This window comes from Paralichthys olivaceus, chromosome 18, assembly GCF_024713975.1.
Source record: "Paralichthys olivaceus isolate ysfri-2021 chromosome 18, ASM2471397v2, whole genome shotgun sequence".
Taxonomy (NCBI): domain Eukaryota; kingdom Metazoa; phylum Chordata; class Actinopteri; order Pleuronectiformes; family Paralichthyidae; genus Paralichthys; species Paralichthys olivaceus.
The window spans coordinates 19,360,445-19,379,088 of NC_091110.1; the positions used below are offsets into that span (position 1 = coordinate 19,360,445).

An 18,644-nucleotide genomic window follows, 5' to 3' on the forward strand; every position below is an offset into this window, starting at 1 on the left:
TTTTTCTTTTTCTGTTATTTCCACATATGTTGATGGTCGAACCTTCAGAGACCTGATTCATAAAGCATCGACCCACAGGTACAGAAACAGGAGCTGGTCGTTTATGACGATGAAGTATTAGTACGAAAACCGTGACATGTTTACTTATGTTTGCATTACACATTGGTGTGTATAAAAACTTTTATATTGTATTGATTGTATATGAATTTTGATCATATAGACGGAGATAGATCCGGGTCCAGGCAGCTTCATGAATATTTCTCTAAACAGTCGTTGACTCGCCCTTGTTTTGTTTTGTTTTTTCGTCCTGGACTTCGGACCAGCTGGTGGGGGACTGTACTTCCTGCTGACACATCATTGGTCAGATGACCGCCAATAGGGACGGAGATAATGAAGTGATGATGAACACACACATGCATCCTTGGTAACCAGATTCCACAGTAAAGCCCACGCACAGGAACTGTCGGCCTTCCAGAGGGGAGGACACACACACACACACACACACAGACACACACACACACACACATTCCACAGATCAGTAGAGGAACTGCATCTTGACAGGGAGAGAGAGAGAGAGAGAGAGAGAGAGGGAGAGAGAGAGAGAGAGCAAAACTACTCAAACAAAGGTCTGAGAGAAAATGAAAAGGAGCTGAAATGATCCATGATTTATTTGTGTCGTAAACTAACTGACTCACTGAAGAACTCATGTTGAGACTCATCCTACTTTCAGATCGGACTCACGAACAGGTCGTCGACAAGACACAAAGAGTGAGAACGACGACACAGATAACAAGCGAAAGAGAAACAGTGACAGTGTGAGAGACGGGGAGATTGAAGGACTATGAGGATGAGCAGTGTTCTGTCCTAACCAGAGGTCTCTCTCTCTCTCTGTCTCTCTCTCTGCGGAGCTGTCACAGAGTCATGGAGGTCAGTGTGTGTGAAGCCCTCAGAGTGTTTAAAGGAGCAGTTCAGCTCGTTAACGACTGACCAGGAGTGAGCGGTCGTGTAGTCGAGGCTTCGAACACTCTGTTGATCCTGAAACTGTATATATGTCATATTTATTTATAATCTAAATACTCTTAAATCACATGCATAACTATGTGTGTCTGAGAAAGTATATATATACATACATGTGCTTTAATGTGTGTGTGTGTGTGTGTGTGTGTGTGTGTGTGTGTGTGTGTGCGTGCGTGTCTTTTTTTAGTAGGTAAATGCAGCTTCTAAGCTCCTCTGAAACTCTGAGCTTCAAAACGAAGCCTTCAGCACTTTTCACTGAATGATTTGGGTGAGTGTGTATATGGAAGTGTGTGTGTGTGTGTGTGTGTGTTTGTGTGTGTGTGTGTGTAGGGTTATAGGCTTTGTTCGTGTTGCATTTCACCAGAACCTCACATCGAGGCTGCTGCTGCCTCAGCTGTAGCTGCCGGCCCACGACCAACCTACTGATCTGTGAGGCGATAACCAGATGAATGACATGCTTTGGTGTGGCTGAGTGTGTGAGTGTGTGAGTGTGTGTGTGTGTGTGTGTGTGTGTGTGTGTGAGCAGCCAATACATTGGCTTTGACGTGCATGTGTGTGTGTGTACGACAGAGGAAAGAAGAAAAATTACGAGAGCTAGAAAAACTATGAAAAACAGCGAGACAGAGACACAGAGCAAGTAAGAGAGGGGACGAGAGACAGTAAAGTACAGTGGTAACTTGTGAGAGAGAGAGAGAGGTAGTGAGGGTGTGTGTGTGTGAAAGAGAGAGAGAGATAAGGGGGATCATCTTCTCCCATCCCTTCATTCTGATGATGTGGGTTTTTCTGCTTATGTAGACAGAACGTCCCTTTAGATGGCTTTAGATAGCACAGCTAAGTGTGTGTGTGTGTGTGTGTGTGTGTGTGTGTGTGTGTGTGTGTGTACTCGCTGCATATTACACTCCCCATGAGGGTGGTTCTATGTGGTCGTGAGAGTTCAGGTGATACTCTCAGCAGCTGTGAAGCCACAGAAACACCCACCGAACCAAAGAAGATAAAAAAAAAAAACACCAACTGATGATTCAGCTAAATGCAGAACGTTTGTCAAGAGGGTGGCGCTAGAGATAATATCCTGGAGATTCAAAAGCAGAGCTGGAGTCAGGACATGAAATAGGCCGGTGGAGCAACTCGATGACTTGGTCGGTGCAGTGTAAATAAGCAAAGGCAGCAAAACGTGGGGTCCGGTCGTGCCAATGTAAACAGGTCTCTGTATAAAGAGCATCACACGTCCGTCAGCGCTCTACTTATCTTCTCAGAGGCAACTGTCATCATTCATAAAGGTTCTTGTCAGAAAACATAAAACACACAATGTTCCAGACATTTGATCAAACTATGCCGATTGTTCCTCTAATGAAAACACGTTCACTCTTGCAAAATTGCCAAACGCCGCATCTCCCTGACAGGTGTAAAAATGCTCCTGACGTGTGATAACTAAGCTTTAAAGTAACCGTCAAGTCAATTACAGTGTGAAACTCCGCAGCGCAGCGCAGCGTCAGTCGGTCCGCAACAACAGAGCGTCAGCAAGAGAGAGGGGAGATGAAGATGGAGTGGGAGGTAAGTGGTCCTCGAGGGGAGGTCTGCGTCCGTGGTCAGGAGTTTGGGTTAAACATCCACGAATCAGCAGACGACGAAGATCACGCAGTGCGATCACAAGCAGCTACTCAACGGACCTCGTGGAGGCTGTTCTCATATCTGCTGTGTGAAGCAACCTGGATAAAATGGAACCCTCCGCCCCTTTAACCCCAACCTGAAGACAGCAGTTTATAAAAATCACACCTGGTGCCACTGATCCACACACAATACCGAGTCAACATCTTACTTCATGTTCAAAAGTTGCATGTACCCAAACAACAGACTCAGTTCTTCTCCGTGCTCGGAGTAGCGAGTGCATTCATGCCACCTTCTGCCAGCAGACAATGGGTTTTGGAGGGGGTTAGCTGGGGGTTGGGCTCGTACCTTGGCAGGAGGCCATGTTTCCCAGCCCCCAACCCTTCAGTGAGAGCCAGGAGAGCTTCAGCACGAACCTGTCAGGTTCCCAGTTCAAACAGCACGCACATGCAGCCAGTCCAGGCCGAAACACAAACACACGACGCTCCGATGTGCAGGAAATAAAAAGTGATGGGGGAAATGTTTTAGACCGTTCAGCACCGTTGGACTAAACATCCATTTTCTGATTCTCGAATAAAACCACTGCTGACAGAGCGATCTGAGACGGAAATGAATCAATAGCGATTCGCTCGATCCCCATAAGACGACCCTTAAAGCCTCGGGGATGAGTTTCTATCCAGCGATAAAATCAGGTCAAAATGACATTGTTTTCAAATGTTTTGGTTTTTGACCTCACGAGGAAACAAATCTGGTTCTAGAGCTCTGGAATTCTGTTGATGGTTGTTTCCGTGGTTGGAAAAGATCTTTGCAGGGGAGATAAAGAAGGAGGATGTTCTCCCTCTTCCTGTGCCAGAGCCAGAAAAATAGCAAAAAGCAGGATTTCTGCAAAAATGTCAAAAAGCAGAGATGAGTCTGAGGTGAAATTAGAGAAATACCAACTGTTAAACCGACAAACTTCTTCAACTGAGGTGATAAAATGTTCAGACCACACACACACACACGTCTCCTGTGTCCACTCAGAGGGACGATACATCAGTGGCCGTGGGACGTTCAGGGTAAAATGACTGGATAATGTAATGAAAATTAAAAGCCAAGTGCCTTCTCTAGGATTGTCGGGCTGAATGTTTTGTGTAAATTTAAAACTTCCACTGTCTAAAAATAAAAAAGTCGTGGAACCAAAACCTGAATTACCTCAAAACTCTGACCGCAGGATTTAGTGCTGAGTTCGGTCAGAGATTGGTGGAATAAACTGGGGTCAGTGGAAATCTTCCTGCTGTTAGCGTGAGCTCATCCTCCCCGCTAAGTGTTTCTCTCTCTCTCTCTCTCTCTCTCGCTCTCGCTCTTTCACTAACAGCCGAGGATGAAGCCAGAGGATTTTGGACTTCAGCCCAGCATGTTAATTCATCTGCCATTTCCAAACAATTTCCATCAGGAGCCATTCAGACTGTGTAGCAGCATAATTTGACAGCAGCCCAGTAGGAAAATGGCCAGTGAGGCAGTAATGTTTGATTTATTTCATATTTTTGTCCTCTGTGGTTTGTTGTAGCTGCGTACAAAGGCCACAGCTGGATATGAGAGGTGGTTATAAATAAAAGATCAGGGGGACACTCATGGATGGATGGATGATGGACGTTTAGATGGATGGATGCATGATGGATGTTTAGATGGATGGATGGATGGATAGATGGTAAAATGCATGGATGGATGTTTAGATGGATGGATGAACAGATCATCTAATTCATGAATGAAGCACCAACTATTATTTCATTTATTACAGATAAAGTTGTATTTTATGCTTTTTTTTTTGTGGATGATCAGTTCATGTGTGAATTCCTTTTTTTCCTTTCATTGCCTTAAACCGAATTGTCTTCAGGATTAATGAAGCTGTATTGCACTGAATGAATGAATGAATGAATGAATGAAGGAATGTCTGAATGAATTAAATTACAAATGAAAACCCAACAATATATTGAAATCACGAAATCAGCAAATCAATAACTATTTTAATCAAACATATTGTCAACAAATCCACTGACAAAGTGGTGAACGAGTGAATAAAACAAATGAAGGAGTGAATTCATGAAAACTAAAAGAGACTCACAGTCGACCAGCAGCTATTTTTATATTTTATCCTCCAGTGGAAAGATTCTGTGTGAAAACTATTCCAGCACAACTGACACATTTGGCACCGGCAGGTATGACCGGCATGTTCTGTGTGTGTGTGTGTGTGTGTGTGTGTGTGTGTGTGTGTGTGTGTGTGTGTGTGTGTTGACAGGGTTGTCAGGGTCAAAGCATGTCCCCACGACAGAAAGGAACCCATCAAAATTACAAGTGAGGAAGGTCTTTTTACTTTTGAAGTCCAAAAAGACCACAAGTCCTTCAGAAGCCAGACTGGTATATATTAAAAATATTTAATAAATAAATATATATATATATATATAAATATAAATATACCTCTTCATTCACAAGGCTCGACAGTAATGTCCGCCCAGCTGCCCCTGGCAACCACAGTCGGAGGCTTTGATCAAACTTGTTGGCAACAACTTCTCCAGTTATTAGACAGAACGGCTGAAACCATCAATGTCCATAAAATATCATATACATAAACTGTTTATATATTTGTATATATCCCAACTAATATAACAGATTAGAATTACGACGCAGACAACATGAGCACTGATGTTTTCTTTAATTCTAAATATTTGTGTTTTCTTTTTATCTACAATTATTCAGTTGAACTGTAAAATATATCAAATCTCATTTACAACTGTATAAATTGTCAATAACTGTATCAGTTGCTCCGATGGACAGAAGAAGGAAGGAAGACGATAGATAGATAGATAGATGATAGATGATAGATGATAGATAGATAGATAGATGATAGATGATAGATGATAGATAGATAGATAGATAGATGATAGATAGATAGATAGATAGATAGATAGATAGATGGATAGATAGATAGATAGATAGATAGATAGATAGATAGATAGATGATAGATAGATAGATAGATAGATAGATAGATAGATAGATAAATAGATGATAGATAGATAGATAGATAGATAAATAGATGATAGATAGATAGATAGAGATAAATAGATAGATAGATGATAGATAGATGATAGATAGATAAATAGATAGATGGATAGATAGATAGATGATAGATAGATGATAGATAGATGATAGATAGATGATAGATAGATAATATGAAACGTTGAGCCTACTGACACACAGTTTAATGAGAGTTTGAAAAGTTCTGCTGAAGCTATAAAAGACACTGAATTATTGAGCAGTTAAATAATATGATCGTCTTTAATTCCCCTCAGTGATCAATCAGCTGCATCCAGACTCCAGCATCACATCCTTCATATAAGCATCATGATCTGAAACATCTTTCAGCTCAACTTTGAATTCCGTAATCAAGGAAATGTACTCGTGTTTGATAAGCTTTAATTAATCGATGTTTGAGACTAAAGGAAAAATAAATCCTGAACATCAGACTCCGTCAACAGGTCCGACAGCCTGCGCTGGAACCCAACGTATGTGATTCTCATCATTTCAAAAAGCGAAAGGTGGTCGTCAAATTACCGCGAGCACATGAAGCCTCTCCGTCTAATGCTCCAGCAGCGGAATCAAACAGCAACATCTGTATATTTGTTTTAATCATCGACGTGCGTCTTCTCCTGGATGCATATGGTCCATGAGATCTGAGCAGGAGGATTTCAGAGCAGAGTCTAAATCCAGCGATTAGCAAAGTCCTCACAACACCTGGCACCACCCAGACGATAAATATTCCATTTAAACAATTAATCCAATTAACAATTAAACTATTCAGTGGGAATAAAGTTAGAAAAATGTGATGCAGTTAAACGCCGTCGACAAAAAGTAAAACAGCTGTTGTTTATCGTGAGGATGACTGACACACGAGAAGTTTTTTTTTTGAATATGAGAATCTTAAATAACTGACGATGTCAATTACGAATAAAACAAACAAATCCCCTGTTTGTGCATCAACCTGCACCGTGACGCTGTGACTCTTCTTCAGAGGCGTTTGTAGCTGTTCACTGTACGAGACGGAAAACATCCCCGACAACGACACTGAATTCTAATTCAACCAAACCAAACCAAACCAAACCCGACCTGAACATGAAGTTTGTGAAGATGAAGATGTTTTTAAAAATCATGTTTACCATCTTATACAACAAAAGTATTTAAAAAACAAACATATGAATATTTGTATTTTTTCAGGACTGCAGCTCCAAAACTCACGCCCACTTTCCAATGATCCAATCAAATTCAAGGATATTATTTAAATCACCACCCCGACATTTAAGACACGAAGTAACTTCCACTACTTCATTTTCCCAAAAAAAAGATAAAGCTAACAAGCTACATGCTACTTCAGACAGAAAGCCCAGTGCAGGCAGTTAGCCACATGCTAAGTTGGTTTGTTGTTGATCGCTCGGGTTTGTTTGTGAAATGTAAACACACAACATCTGGATGCAAAGTCCAGAGATCAGGAGTCAAGGGCTCGAGTCTGAACTTTGACCTCCGGTCGGACAGTTTCCTCTCCCTGGTTACGTTCGCTGCTTCAAAACAAAGGAGGTTCACAGCGGGACTGACCTGGTGACAGTGTGGGTTGGACTCTCTCCCGTACGAGTAGGAGCTCCTCTCTGATTTACCTGCAGGAGGAAGAGGAGGACAATGTTAACGGAGGGGATCAACAAAGACAAATCATGGATCAGGATCATGGTTCATGGATCAGGATCATGGTTCAGGATCAGGATCAGGATCAGGATCATGGTTCAGGATCAGGATCAGGATCAGGATCAGGATCATGGATCAGGATCATGGATCAGGATCAGGATCAGGATCAGGATCAGGATCAGGATCATGAGGTACTAACGTCATACAATCGTTCATTTGTTTTGTGTTTACAACATTAAATTAGAAATGATCATTTGATTATTGATCATGATGTGATTGATTTTCTCAGCGATATTCACGTCCAATGAAATCGAACAACAGCATCAATTACGACACATTCATTCAGGCAGCGGTGACGTATGTTACTGAAATATTTTAATTTGTCTTTTGTTCACTTAAAGAATCGTTCATTTACATTTTGTCTGAGAAACACAGACAAAGATTTACAATAGAAAACAGCCAAAGCCTTTACTGTGTGTGTGTGTGTGTGTGTGTCTGTGTGTGTGTTTTCTCCCTGCACAACAGAACTGACATCTGCGATGCCTGCATTGCATAGATCCATACACACAAAGGAGCTCTTTATGTTGCACGATCACAAACACTTTCATTGTCCACTTTCTTTCAGGTGCAGATTCGTTCGCGCCGCGTGTTCAGAACCAAACACACCGAACGTGAGACGAGCTTCAGGATCTTCACGAACATGGAGAGAGGAGGAAAAACTACAGATCCCCGCTGCAGGCTGAAGAATGTTTCAACGAGCGGGCGCCTCTCTTCTCCAACTGATGGAGAGAAATCCCCAACAGGTGATGTAGAGGACAGAATTCACATCTGTCGTCGACTCTGTGGAGGTTCGTCACGTGACGTTTTATTCTCCTCTTTCCTCCCCGAGACTTTTGATTTACTCGTTACTACTCGGAAATCTACATGGTCCAGTTCTACGTCGCGTGTCAGCTTTTTAAAAGTGTAAAAGTCTGAAGGATGAAGAAGAGGAGCTCCACACGTAGACGATGAAGAGCAGGACATTTTCCAGAGTTCATGAAAACAGCTTCAATGCCGAAACTGATTCTCTTTTAATTTTAAATGTATAAATAAACCGGTTTTATCTTTCTTCTTTATATATTCTCCTTCACAACCGACGGCACATCTGAAACACACTTTATGTCTGAGAGAAGAAACACAGACGTGTTGACGTCTTCACCTGCACAAATGTCTTCTACAGAACGTCTTTGGTCAAACATGTTTAAACATGTGTTTGAGTGAATCAGACATCGCTGCTCTTTAAACAGAGGCCAAGAACTGATCAGTGCACAACAAGAAGGTGAAGCGTCTTTGGCAGGTAACCGACCGATCGCTGTAATGCTCAAACCCAGCGTGTCTGGCTGTGAAAGAGGTGTCTGATGAATTTAGAAAACGTAGCGGCCGCTGCTCCGTCAAACAACAAAGCTAATTTCCTCTCCAACTTCTGAACAGGCTCATCTCCTCCTCCTCCTCCTCCTCCTCCTGCTCCTGCTCCGAGCTGCTCCGATGCCTATTTTTACCACACAGACTTTCGTTTTGGATAAAACCTTAAATCTTCAGCCAGTCTAAATATCAAACCACGGTTAGTGTGTAATTACATTCTGCGGTCGGAGCAGCCGTACGAGATGAAGTGGAGGGGGTTTCACAGCGAGCGAATGTGGAGGAAAATGAAGCGTGTATGTGGTGAAGGGTTTGAATCAGGCGTGTATAGACCAGCACTGTATACATGCCAACATGGTAGTCGATGCAGAAGAGGCTGATAATTACAGGCGTACAGAACGGGAATGTGGTCGACTGTGTGTGTGTGTGTGTGTGTGTGTGACCAATACAGCGGCCTCGGCTACAGCTACGACTGATGCCAGCTGGACCGGTTTGGCACGTATACAAAGACTCCCACACACACACACACTCTCTCACACACACACACACACACACACACACACACAAAGTCGTGGAAATCATTGGCACAGATGCACCCATACACACACACACACACTCGCTGACGTGTAAATGTGTATATATATACTGGTGTGTGTGTATAAATGTATTTTTGCATGCTACCAAAATAAATCCATGCAGAGAAGAACATGCACTTAAAGTGATCGGAGAGCGTACGTGCACACGTGCAAGTAGAAACACACACACACACACACGCGCGCGTTTAGATCTGACACTGTCATTGGTCAGTTGAATACACCCCCGCAGATGACCTCATCCTGCAACCAATCCAAAATGTTTCAGCCATCGCAAAAATAAAATGTTCTTCTCAAAGGTCTTAAATATGAACTAAACATGTCCCACTTTTATTTTAACATTTCAAATGTGTTAAAAGAGAAAATTAATTTCTCAGAGTTTTTTTTTTTAATTTTCTGTTAAATGCAACCTCTCTGTTTTTCATTGCACGAGTTCACAGACTCGTCAAATGCAGTTTTAAAAGATTTTGCATGGATCCAGTCGTCTGCTCCGATTATAGGAGACAGAAGAGACGACAGATATTTACAGAGAAACAGGACTCTGTCGCTCTGGATCGATTGTGTTCATGTGTTCGACCTCGCTGCTCCTCAGCTCTGACACAAATAGATTTATTGTGTCGTTCACACGCAGTCGTCAACCACTCAAACCAGTCACCACATGACTTCCATCTGGTCGTGGAGACGGGTTCTTAAAATGGAGGCGAGCCAACATTCACAGGAGTTCGTCTTTTCCACTGCATCATCGAAAATATAGATGTACAACTGTGTACTGACCTAACACACACACACACACACACACACAGTTCTTATAATAATAATTCCATGTGTTTCTTTTCTTTCTAAATATTTTGTTTGTCCGAATTTGAATTTTTTTTTTCCTTTAATATAAATATAAAGAAATGAAAAGACATTTATATTTTTCATTTGAATTGTATTCTGTTAATAATAAATCCTACATAATTTTGCATTTATGGATATTTTGCTGTTGAACTGAATAACTGAGTTTATATTTATATTTGTATGCATGTAAATAATGAAATATTTGATTAGATAAAAAACTTGGTTGGATGTATAGAATATTTATACAATTCATTCTGATTGTAAAATCAATGTCTCTGCTGTAATCAAGTTTGCATCCTGAATTATTTCATATGGTTTAGTTTGTTTTAAATAATCTGTCAAATTCAGCCACATTTTTAATAATGACAACGATGAACCAGAAGTTTAAAAAAAACAATTTTAAAAAAAGAAAAGAAGATTTGAGGTTTAAACAAATGTACAAACTCTCTTCTCTGTGTTTGACCTTTCGTCGTCTCTGCAGCCGAACTCATGTACGACACACAAACCAAAAAATACCTGCTGAAAAAAAAAACTACAGGCGGGAGCGACACGGAGCAGCAGAGGGTCAGCCACCCTGTCACAGTGCACACACACACACACACACACACACACACACACACACACACACACACACTTAAGCTGGTTAACAAGAGGGAGATTGTTGATTAAAAAAATAAATATGTCCCAATAAAAATTTTAGATCAGATAACGGACGATATCGTGATCTCTCACTTATTTAATCAAAAACATTAAAACACTAAGAAAAGTGAGAAAACCTCGATATGAACTGAGTTTCATGTGAAATGATGTTTGTTCAGCTCCCGTCCGTTTTGAACTCAGCGTTCTCCGACACTACTCGACCACTTTGGATCAAATCCCGGCGGAATGTGATCCACCGTCTTCCTCCCTTCTCTCCACAATAAAAGCACTTCAAGACACTTCACCAAAGGCCAGACACGGTGCGTTCAAGAACCTCTTATCAAGGGGACATTTTAAAACCACACAGAGACTCGGAAACATCAGAAAATCTCCTTCAAAAAAGTTCTCAACCCAAAGACGAGGAGGTTCTTCTATCTCGTTGATAAGAACTCTAGAGTCGTTTCTAGAAACCTCAAACAAATGAAGATCTGGAGTCCTCACAGAACCTGTGTCTCGACAGAACCCTGCTGTTCCACCGAGGAACCTCATCATCAGGAGACTCATTGACACACCTGTTTTCAGACGGGTGGATTTGAGTGGATGACACTCGCAGGAAGTTAAACACAAACGCGACGATGATGAGAAACCTCGGGCACGTTCCCAGAAAACCTCTGTGTCGAGAATCGCGACAGTCGACGTAACATTGAGGTGTTGCCTTCATGAGCGCTTCTCAAACCACGACAGAACAAGGCTCTTCACCAAAACTCGAGAGGTGCCTCCAAATAAATATTCAAGCTTCTTTCACGTTAGCAAACATTGAAGCAAATCCGTGTTTATCTTCGTGGTTCTGAGCTCTGAAACCTGGAGGCATGTTCCGATTGAACATAAAGAAATATTTCAGGTACTTGTATTATTTTTAACTTTATTTACACAAATATGTGAATTTGCTTTGTGTAGCCAGAGGATGAGCTCCGTGGTAACCAGAGCCTGTGGTTGACGTCCTGCAGATTATTTGTGGGGACACTCGTTGGACCCTAGTTGATATTTGTCCTTGTTTAAATAATCTACAGCAACAAAAAAGTGTAAATTGCTGCTCTGGATGTTTTCAAGTAGGAGAAATGATCAGACGTGAGGTCACTGCTGCTGCCATCTTGTGCAGCTTGAGTCTAAATCTTCCCTCTTTATCTCGACTCTCAGCAAAGCGCTAAAAAAGCCTCAGACTGATCTAAACACAAACATTGGACCGTCTCAGATCTCAAAAGAACCCCTGAAAAGACGGTTTCCTGACCTCAGCTCTATTTCCGCCAATATCAACATTTCTCTGAGGAACCCCGCGGTGACATTTTTCCCGGACGACGGACCTGAAGAGGCTCATTGGACGCGAGGAGGACCCCCGGACGAAGCGGCGCTCGTTAGAGCGAGCTGGCTGCGGGGGCACAAAAGGTGGAGGAGGGGAGGTCGGCCCACTCCGCTGTGTAAAGCCCATAGAGGAGTCGGTGAGCCAGGAGGAGCAAATCTGTGCTAATCCATGACACCAAGAGACGGAGAGAAACACAAATCAGCTCCATTACAAGCTCACAGCCAACGCTCGGCTACACACTTATTATCACACACAGTTTAAAATCAGAGTCCACCGGAAACCAGACATTTAGAAAAAATGATTCTGAGAATTAGGAACAGATTTAAATTCTGTTTTTTAACAAAACTGCATATAAAATAAAAATATAAAAAAAATAAATGTATCATTACAACCGGCTTCTAACGTTAATATATATATATATATTTACACAGCTTAAAAAATGTGATGTATTACAAATTAATGCTAAATCACTAAAATGACTTTGTTCCTTGATTTTAAGTGTTCTGATAAATAAATAAAAGAATTAATAAATCAATAATAGACTTTGACTCTGGGTAAATTTATCACAAGGGATAAATATGTTAAAAAATATCATATATGCATTTACATTCTATGACACATTTTCAGATCATATGTGAAAACAGAAGTGGTTTTCTGACATTAATCTAATATTTTATTTAAAGTGTGAATTTCACGTTTCTCAGAATAAATGAAAACCTCCAGAATCATCAGAATATAAATGATCACATATTAAAATCTAAGTTCAGAAACGCGATGTAAATGTAAATGTAGCTGCATTAAAAGGTTTTAATCGAGGTTGAGAATATTTGTGCAATAACCTGTAAATATTCCCACAGAAGAATTTATTTCACAAAACTGAATTAGGATTTTTTTTTCATCTCATTGTTCATTTTCAGCCTCACATCTGTAAAACAGTTTCATCCACTGGAAATGTTCCTTCCTTTGTTTTTGTTCTTGCTCCTGGATTCGACCCAGATGTTCCCTGAAACCCTGAAGCTAATCTAACCCCTTAATTCAACCAGACTCATCCCAACCATCTCATTTCCCGTCTTTGTCCACGTTTAATTCTTCTTTAGTGCTAAAAAACCCGACTGGAGAAAAAAAAACACACACACAAAACAAATGAAGCCTTGGGGTCAACTTTTTCTTTCTGCCTGCTTCCTCTCCGGTGTTTGACCCTGAACGTGTCGGACAAACGCTAAAACACAAGCCGCAGAATCACTGCTGTGTCTGTGTGCGATTGGACGAAGGCCAGAGACACGAACCCAACGTCTGCGTCTCCGTCTCTCTCCGTCTTCTCAAACACCAGCTTCTCTTAATATTTCACCTTCTCTCTGGTTTTAACAGATCAGGTTCTGAGAGACTGAGACACAAGTCACTGCATTCTGGAGAGGATTTGTTAAAGTGGGAGGGTCCATGATGTTGATAGGGGGCGTTGTTTTAGATTTTTTGTGAATTTCTCAAGAAACAAAGATCCAGATGATAAAGTATTTATTTATAGTTATTCATAATAAAGTTTGTGGTTAAAATGTCGTGAGAGGAAGAATCTGTTATTAATCAATAAGATTAATAACAAACATCTTCTAATCAATACAAGGTAATTGTGTATTTCCTTCATTAAGTAGTTCTCCAGGTTAATGTGGGTCTTAATTACTTTAATAAAGTTTAATTAACAACAAGACAACAAAGTGATGAGAGGAGGAATTAGAGGAAGAGAAGAAAGAAGTAGAGACAGAGAAAACAGAAGAGGAGGAAAAACAAAAGACAAAGAAATGAGAGGAAAGAGCAGATGAGAGCAGAGGAAGAAGAAAAGACAAAGATCATGTTTGAAGTTTGAAAGTTTGAACTCATCGTGTCCGCTCTGATTCAAAACTAAAACTATTGAGATGGATTTCATTGATCACTTTGTCTCTTTCACTTCATCAACAAACCATGAATTCGTTTCTTTATTTAATCGCTTTTCAATATTTTCTTGTTTTGTTTTTTGATTCATTATCTTTCAGTCAGTTTCTTTTCACAATTTCATTTGTTTGGCGTCAATTATTTTAATCCTGATGGTTTTTTTATTTCTTCCTTCTCTATTTTTTTGTCAGTCGCCTCGGGGTCACTGACGACGTCTAGACACTTTGCGTTGGATGGATTTCATCCGTCACGTTGAGGCGTATTAAACCCCGACAGTTCATCAGTTAATCCTGACACTGAGATCCTTTCTTATTTATTCAGTTATGGATTCATCACTTTATTGTGTTTTATTCAGACTCAACGTGAGGGAGAAGAAAAAACCACAAAAGATGAAGATGTTTGACGAGCATTTGTTTGTCCATCGATTTATCTCGACTGGGATTTTTCATTTAACTGAATTTCTTATCGTTTGTTTTGTTTTTATTTGTCAGACAAAAGAAGAACGGTGATATCAGATGTTATGTCGTCGAGTTTGTCCGTCAGATTTGATGTAAGTGACCGTCTTCAATTCAGATTCATCAGAACCAAAGACAAAACGAGATGAAGTTGTACAGGAATCGACTTTTCGAGGTTTCGACACGTCTTTTCTGCGTGTGAAAGGGAAAGTCCCAGAAGACGAGATCTCCTCTGACGTCCCTATAATGAGTTCATTTTAATAAAGTATGTGACTAATGGTGCGATTTGACGAGGATGGCGAGATGACGAGACGAAAGAAAGAGAAGAGAGAGGGGAGAAAACGGGGAGGGGAGGAAGATGGATAGAAAAAGGGTTAAACTCCCTCTTTCTGCATGCTGTGTGTGTGTGTGTGTGTGTGTGTGTGTGTGTGTGTGTGTGTGTGTGTGATGGGGGAGGGTTGGACGGTGCAGACATGAATCATTCTGAGTGATTCAAGCGTTTCCATGACACCACCGGGCACCGGTCCAGAAGTTTCTACAAAGTCTTAAAGGTACTGACACACACACACACACACACACACACACACACACACACACACACACACACACACACACACAATGAAATAATCCAGCCAGTGCAGAATATGGAATAATCTATATATTTACTAATTCCATTGTCTTCACGTGTAAAGCGTAACATTTTTTGGGGATCAACGTTAATTTAACAGACGATGGTCGATGAGTAACCGTCGTCTCCCCCCCCCCCACCCCCCCACCCCCCCACCCCCTCTCCCAATCCCAGCAGGCATTGATTTCTTGGCACCAGAGCGAGTGAATACATCAAACAACAGATGAACGTATACGAGCGACGGGGACGACTCGAGAGACGACGCATCCAGCTCACATCTGTCGGCTTCCACCTTCAGCCATATCTGAGCTGATGACACTGACTGGACCAGAACTCTGGTTCTTTATCTCGGGTTTTATTCTTTCTCAGGATCAGAGACGGCCACGGTTTCATTTCTACACCGGAGAGTGTACAAAACTGCACATCTGTTTATTTATCTAGTAGAAACTGTGTTTTGGATTATTTGGTCCAATGTTCTCTTATTTTTCTACAATAAAAAAAAATCCATACTTGTGTTTTATTATCTACTTAAAGTCGAACACGTACATGTCACCTGGTGTTTTACTTTGAAAACCTGGTTAAAGAAGATAGGAATTAATTATTAAGGGGCGGGACCTTTATATAGCAGCTCCGCCCTGCAGAGACAAGATGGCGGCGTTCGTGTCCGAGAGGTTTTGGCTTCATTTCTGGATAGTGGGAGGAAGTGACATCTTTCATCGTCCATCTTTATTTACCGCAGCAATGCATTCTGGTTAACTGAGGCTGCTGTTGGTTTATGTTCTTATGATCTTAAAACTATTTGTCTTTGTTTAGCTCTGAAATTGAGTTTAAGTGAATTTGATGAAAAAAAGTTTGTGATTTAACAAAGTGACTTTTTAAATTGAAAGATATTTTAGACATGAAGTGGTTTAGTTTTTATTTGTAGTTTCTAGAGTGCAAACAAAGTATATATGTATATATATATATATATATATATATGTAGAATACTCTTTGCTGCAGCTCCTCTCTCAGCCTCTGACTCAAACACTTGGTTTTAGCTCCTGTCTCTTTAAGACCCCCCCTCCCCTCCTGATGACGATGACCATCTCTTTTGTGATTGGTCGACCTCTTCAAGCACGTGTCGGAAATCTTCGCTCTCACTTTACCCGTCTTGGTCAGAACCCCAATAGAAAAACTTTTTTAACAACATTTATCTTCCAAACTTTTTGATCGTCATGAATCGTTACGAGAAACAACTGTGGGTGCGTTGTGTCATGTATGTGGTGACGTGGTGACGTGATGTAAAAGTAGATGATTTCATTCTCCAACACGTGAGTGTCACAGACGACAGCTGACGAGCGGCTGTGAAGCTGCACACGGATTAAAATTCAGCAGCAGCCATGACACTTGTTCCCTGAATGAGACCCATAGAACAGCCCCCCCCTCCCTCATTACCAAACAGCCTTCATTATCCACCCCCCCCCCCATCCCATCACATCACACACACACACACACATTCATTCACCCCTCCTCCACCCTGGAATCAATAGACAAACAACACAAACAACAACGAGGCGACAAACCGAGCGACCACCGAACCGTCCGAACGTCAGGACCTCATCGGGATTCGACCGTGTTTCAAAATAAAATTCTTAAAAGCATCGGTGTGTGTTCGTAACACTGCAAAAAAAAAAAAAAAGAAAAAGAAAGAAAACTAAATATTGTTCAGAGAATCTATGAATCACGAAGTGACTTCAGTTGATTTCAGGTATTTTAACTGAATAAAAATTCTTTCACGAAGCTCCGGTTTTTCGGGAGAAAAATTTCGCTAATTTGTGAACGTGGCGTGCGTGTGTTTTCAACGTGTGTGTGTGTGTGTGTGTGTTGGTCTCAGACAAAACAGAGCTGCTGAAATGCAGCAGGCACTGCAGACTTTTGTTGGCTGGCTGACAGCGTCGAGTCGGTGCCAAGCCCCGACGGCAGAAACGACTAAAAGACGCATAAGGCTGGCATTAGAGCCCCAAATCTTCTCTCCTTCTCTTTTCTCCTTCTCTTTTCTCGCTCCGTGGCACCATTCACATCCATCCGTGAATTTATCAATCTGTCTTTATTTCGCTCTGATCTGACGGGAGGGGGGGGGGCAGAAAACATGGCACCTGAAGCGCTGCAGGAGGTTTAGGTAAACTGCCGAGTTGACGCGCTTTTCTTTTTTTTAGCCCGTTTTGGACATCGCCTGGCTCCTGTCTCCAGTTTAACCCCCCCCCCCGTCTTCCTTTCTTAAGTGTCGCCGAATGAGAATTTGTGCGGATTTGATTCTTTCCAGGGTTTTATTTTTTCCCCCTCCATATCTGCTGCCTTTGTCTTAAGGATTTCGGGCAGTGCTTCCAGAAATACCTCGGACACAATAGCATCTGGAGTAACATCCATGAGGCACTGAGCCCGTGTTCCTTCTAAAACCTAAAACAAACGGAGACGACAACATACTCCAATTATGCTCCCAAGACAATAAAACACAGCAAAAAGAAAAGAAAAATCTGTAAACGTTCAGGATTACCTACAACTACAAGCCCGAGTCTGTGTTTGGAGTCCATTATTGATGCAACAATATTTCGCTGCGCGGAAAACAAAGGCAGGATGCTCCAGTTGTGGCTGTAAATTGCGTTGTATTGTTGGGCCGACAGACGACGACTGCTAATGTTGAATTAAAAAGGATCTTAGAGGTGGATTTAACACGTTTCCTCTTGTCTTCGGGGTTGAGATGGAGAGTGAACGACGCCGGGAGACAAAGAGAGAGTTAGAATGAGAGAAAAGGTGTGAAATTCTGAATTAGCAGCACAATATGGAAGTATTAAAGTGCAGCACAATGAGCAGTGAGAGCGTCATGGCAGGGTGTTGTTCGCCGAAGACACAACGTTGAGACTCACAAGGTTTTCATGTGTCAAACAGGAAGAAAGTGAAGGTTTAACACCTCCACGCCTCATTCTCATCATTTAAAAATAGATGCGTGTTCTTCGTGACCTTCTTTTCTTCAGGGAAACACTCCCACTAAAAACTCAAATATATTAAAATATCACCTATGTTCATGCGAAGATGTTTTTGTGCTTGGAGTTGCACTTCCATTATTCACAGGCCTTTAGCAGAGTTATCACATGTCTGAGCCAAACGTTCCGTCTATTGCTATTTTCAGGACGAGCTTGGCTTTGAGTCGTTGAATGGAAAGAGGAGAGCGTCAGTGTTTCAGACACAAGTTAGGAGGAGGTTAGGAGTTAGGAGTTAGGAGTTAGGAGTTAGAGGAATGTCTTATTTTAAAAAACACAAATAATCATCGAACCTTCAACTTTCCGATGGTTCTTGAACGAACCATGTGTGAAGAAACAAATCTAAGCTGAAAAATAATCCTTCATGAAAATCATTTGTTCCACACGTCTCATTAATAATTATTTTGACTGTTGATCGCAGGTTTAATGATCCTTGATTAATAATTAGAACCAACACAAGC

At 41.4% G+C, this 18,644-nt stretch overlaps 1 protein-coding gene across 15 annotated transcripts in view; it reads right to left on the reverse strand.

The window, feature by feature from the left end:
- Nucleotides 1-18,644, reverse strand: part of LOC109641048 (transcription factor 4) — a 144,110-nt gene that overhangs the window by 71,284 nt on the left and 54,182 nt on the right. For all 15 annotated transcript variants that reach the window (XM_069513660.1, XM_069513659.1, XM_069513663.1 and 12 more), the window contains one exon: nucleotides 7,247-7,305. In XM_069513660.1, the coding sequence (XP_069369761.1) occupies nucleotides 7,247-7,305 (59 nt within the window). The remainder of the gene's footprint in view (nucleotides 1-7,246; nucleotides 7,306-18,644) is intronic.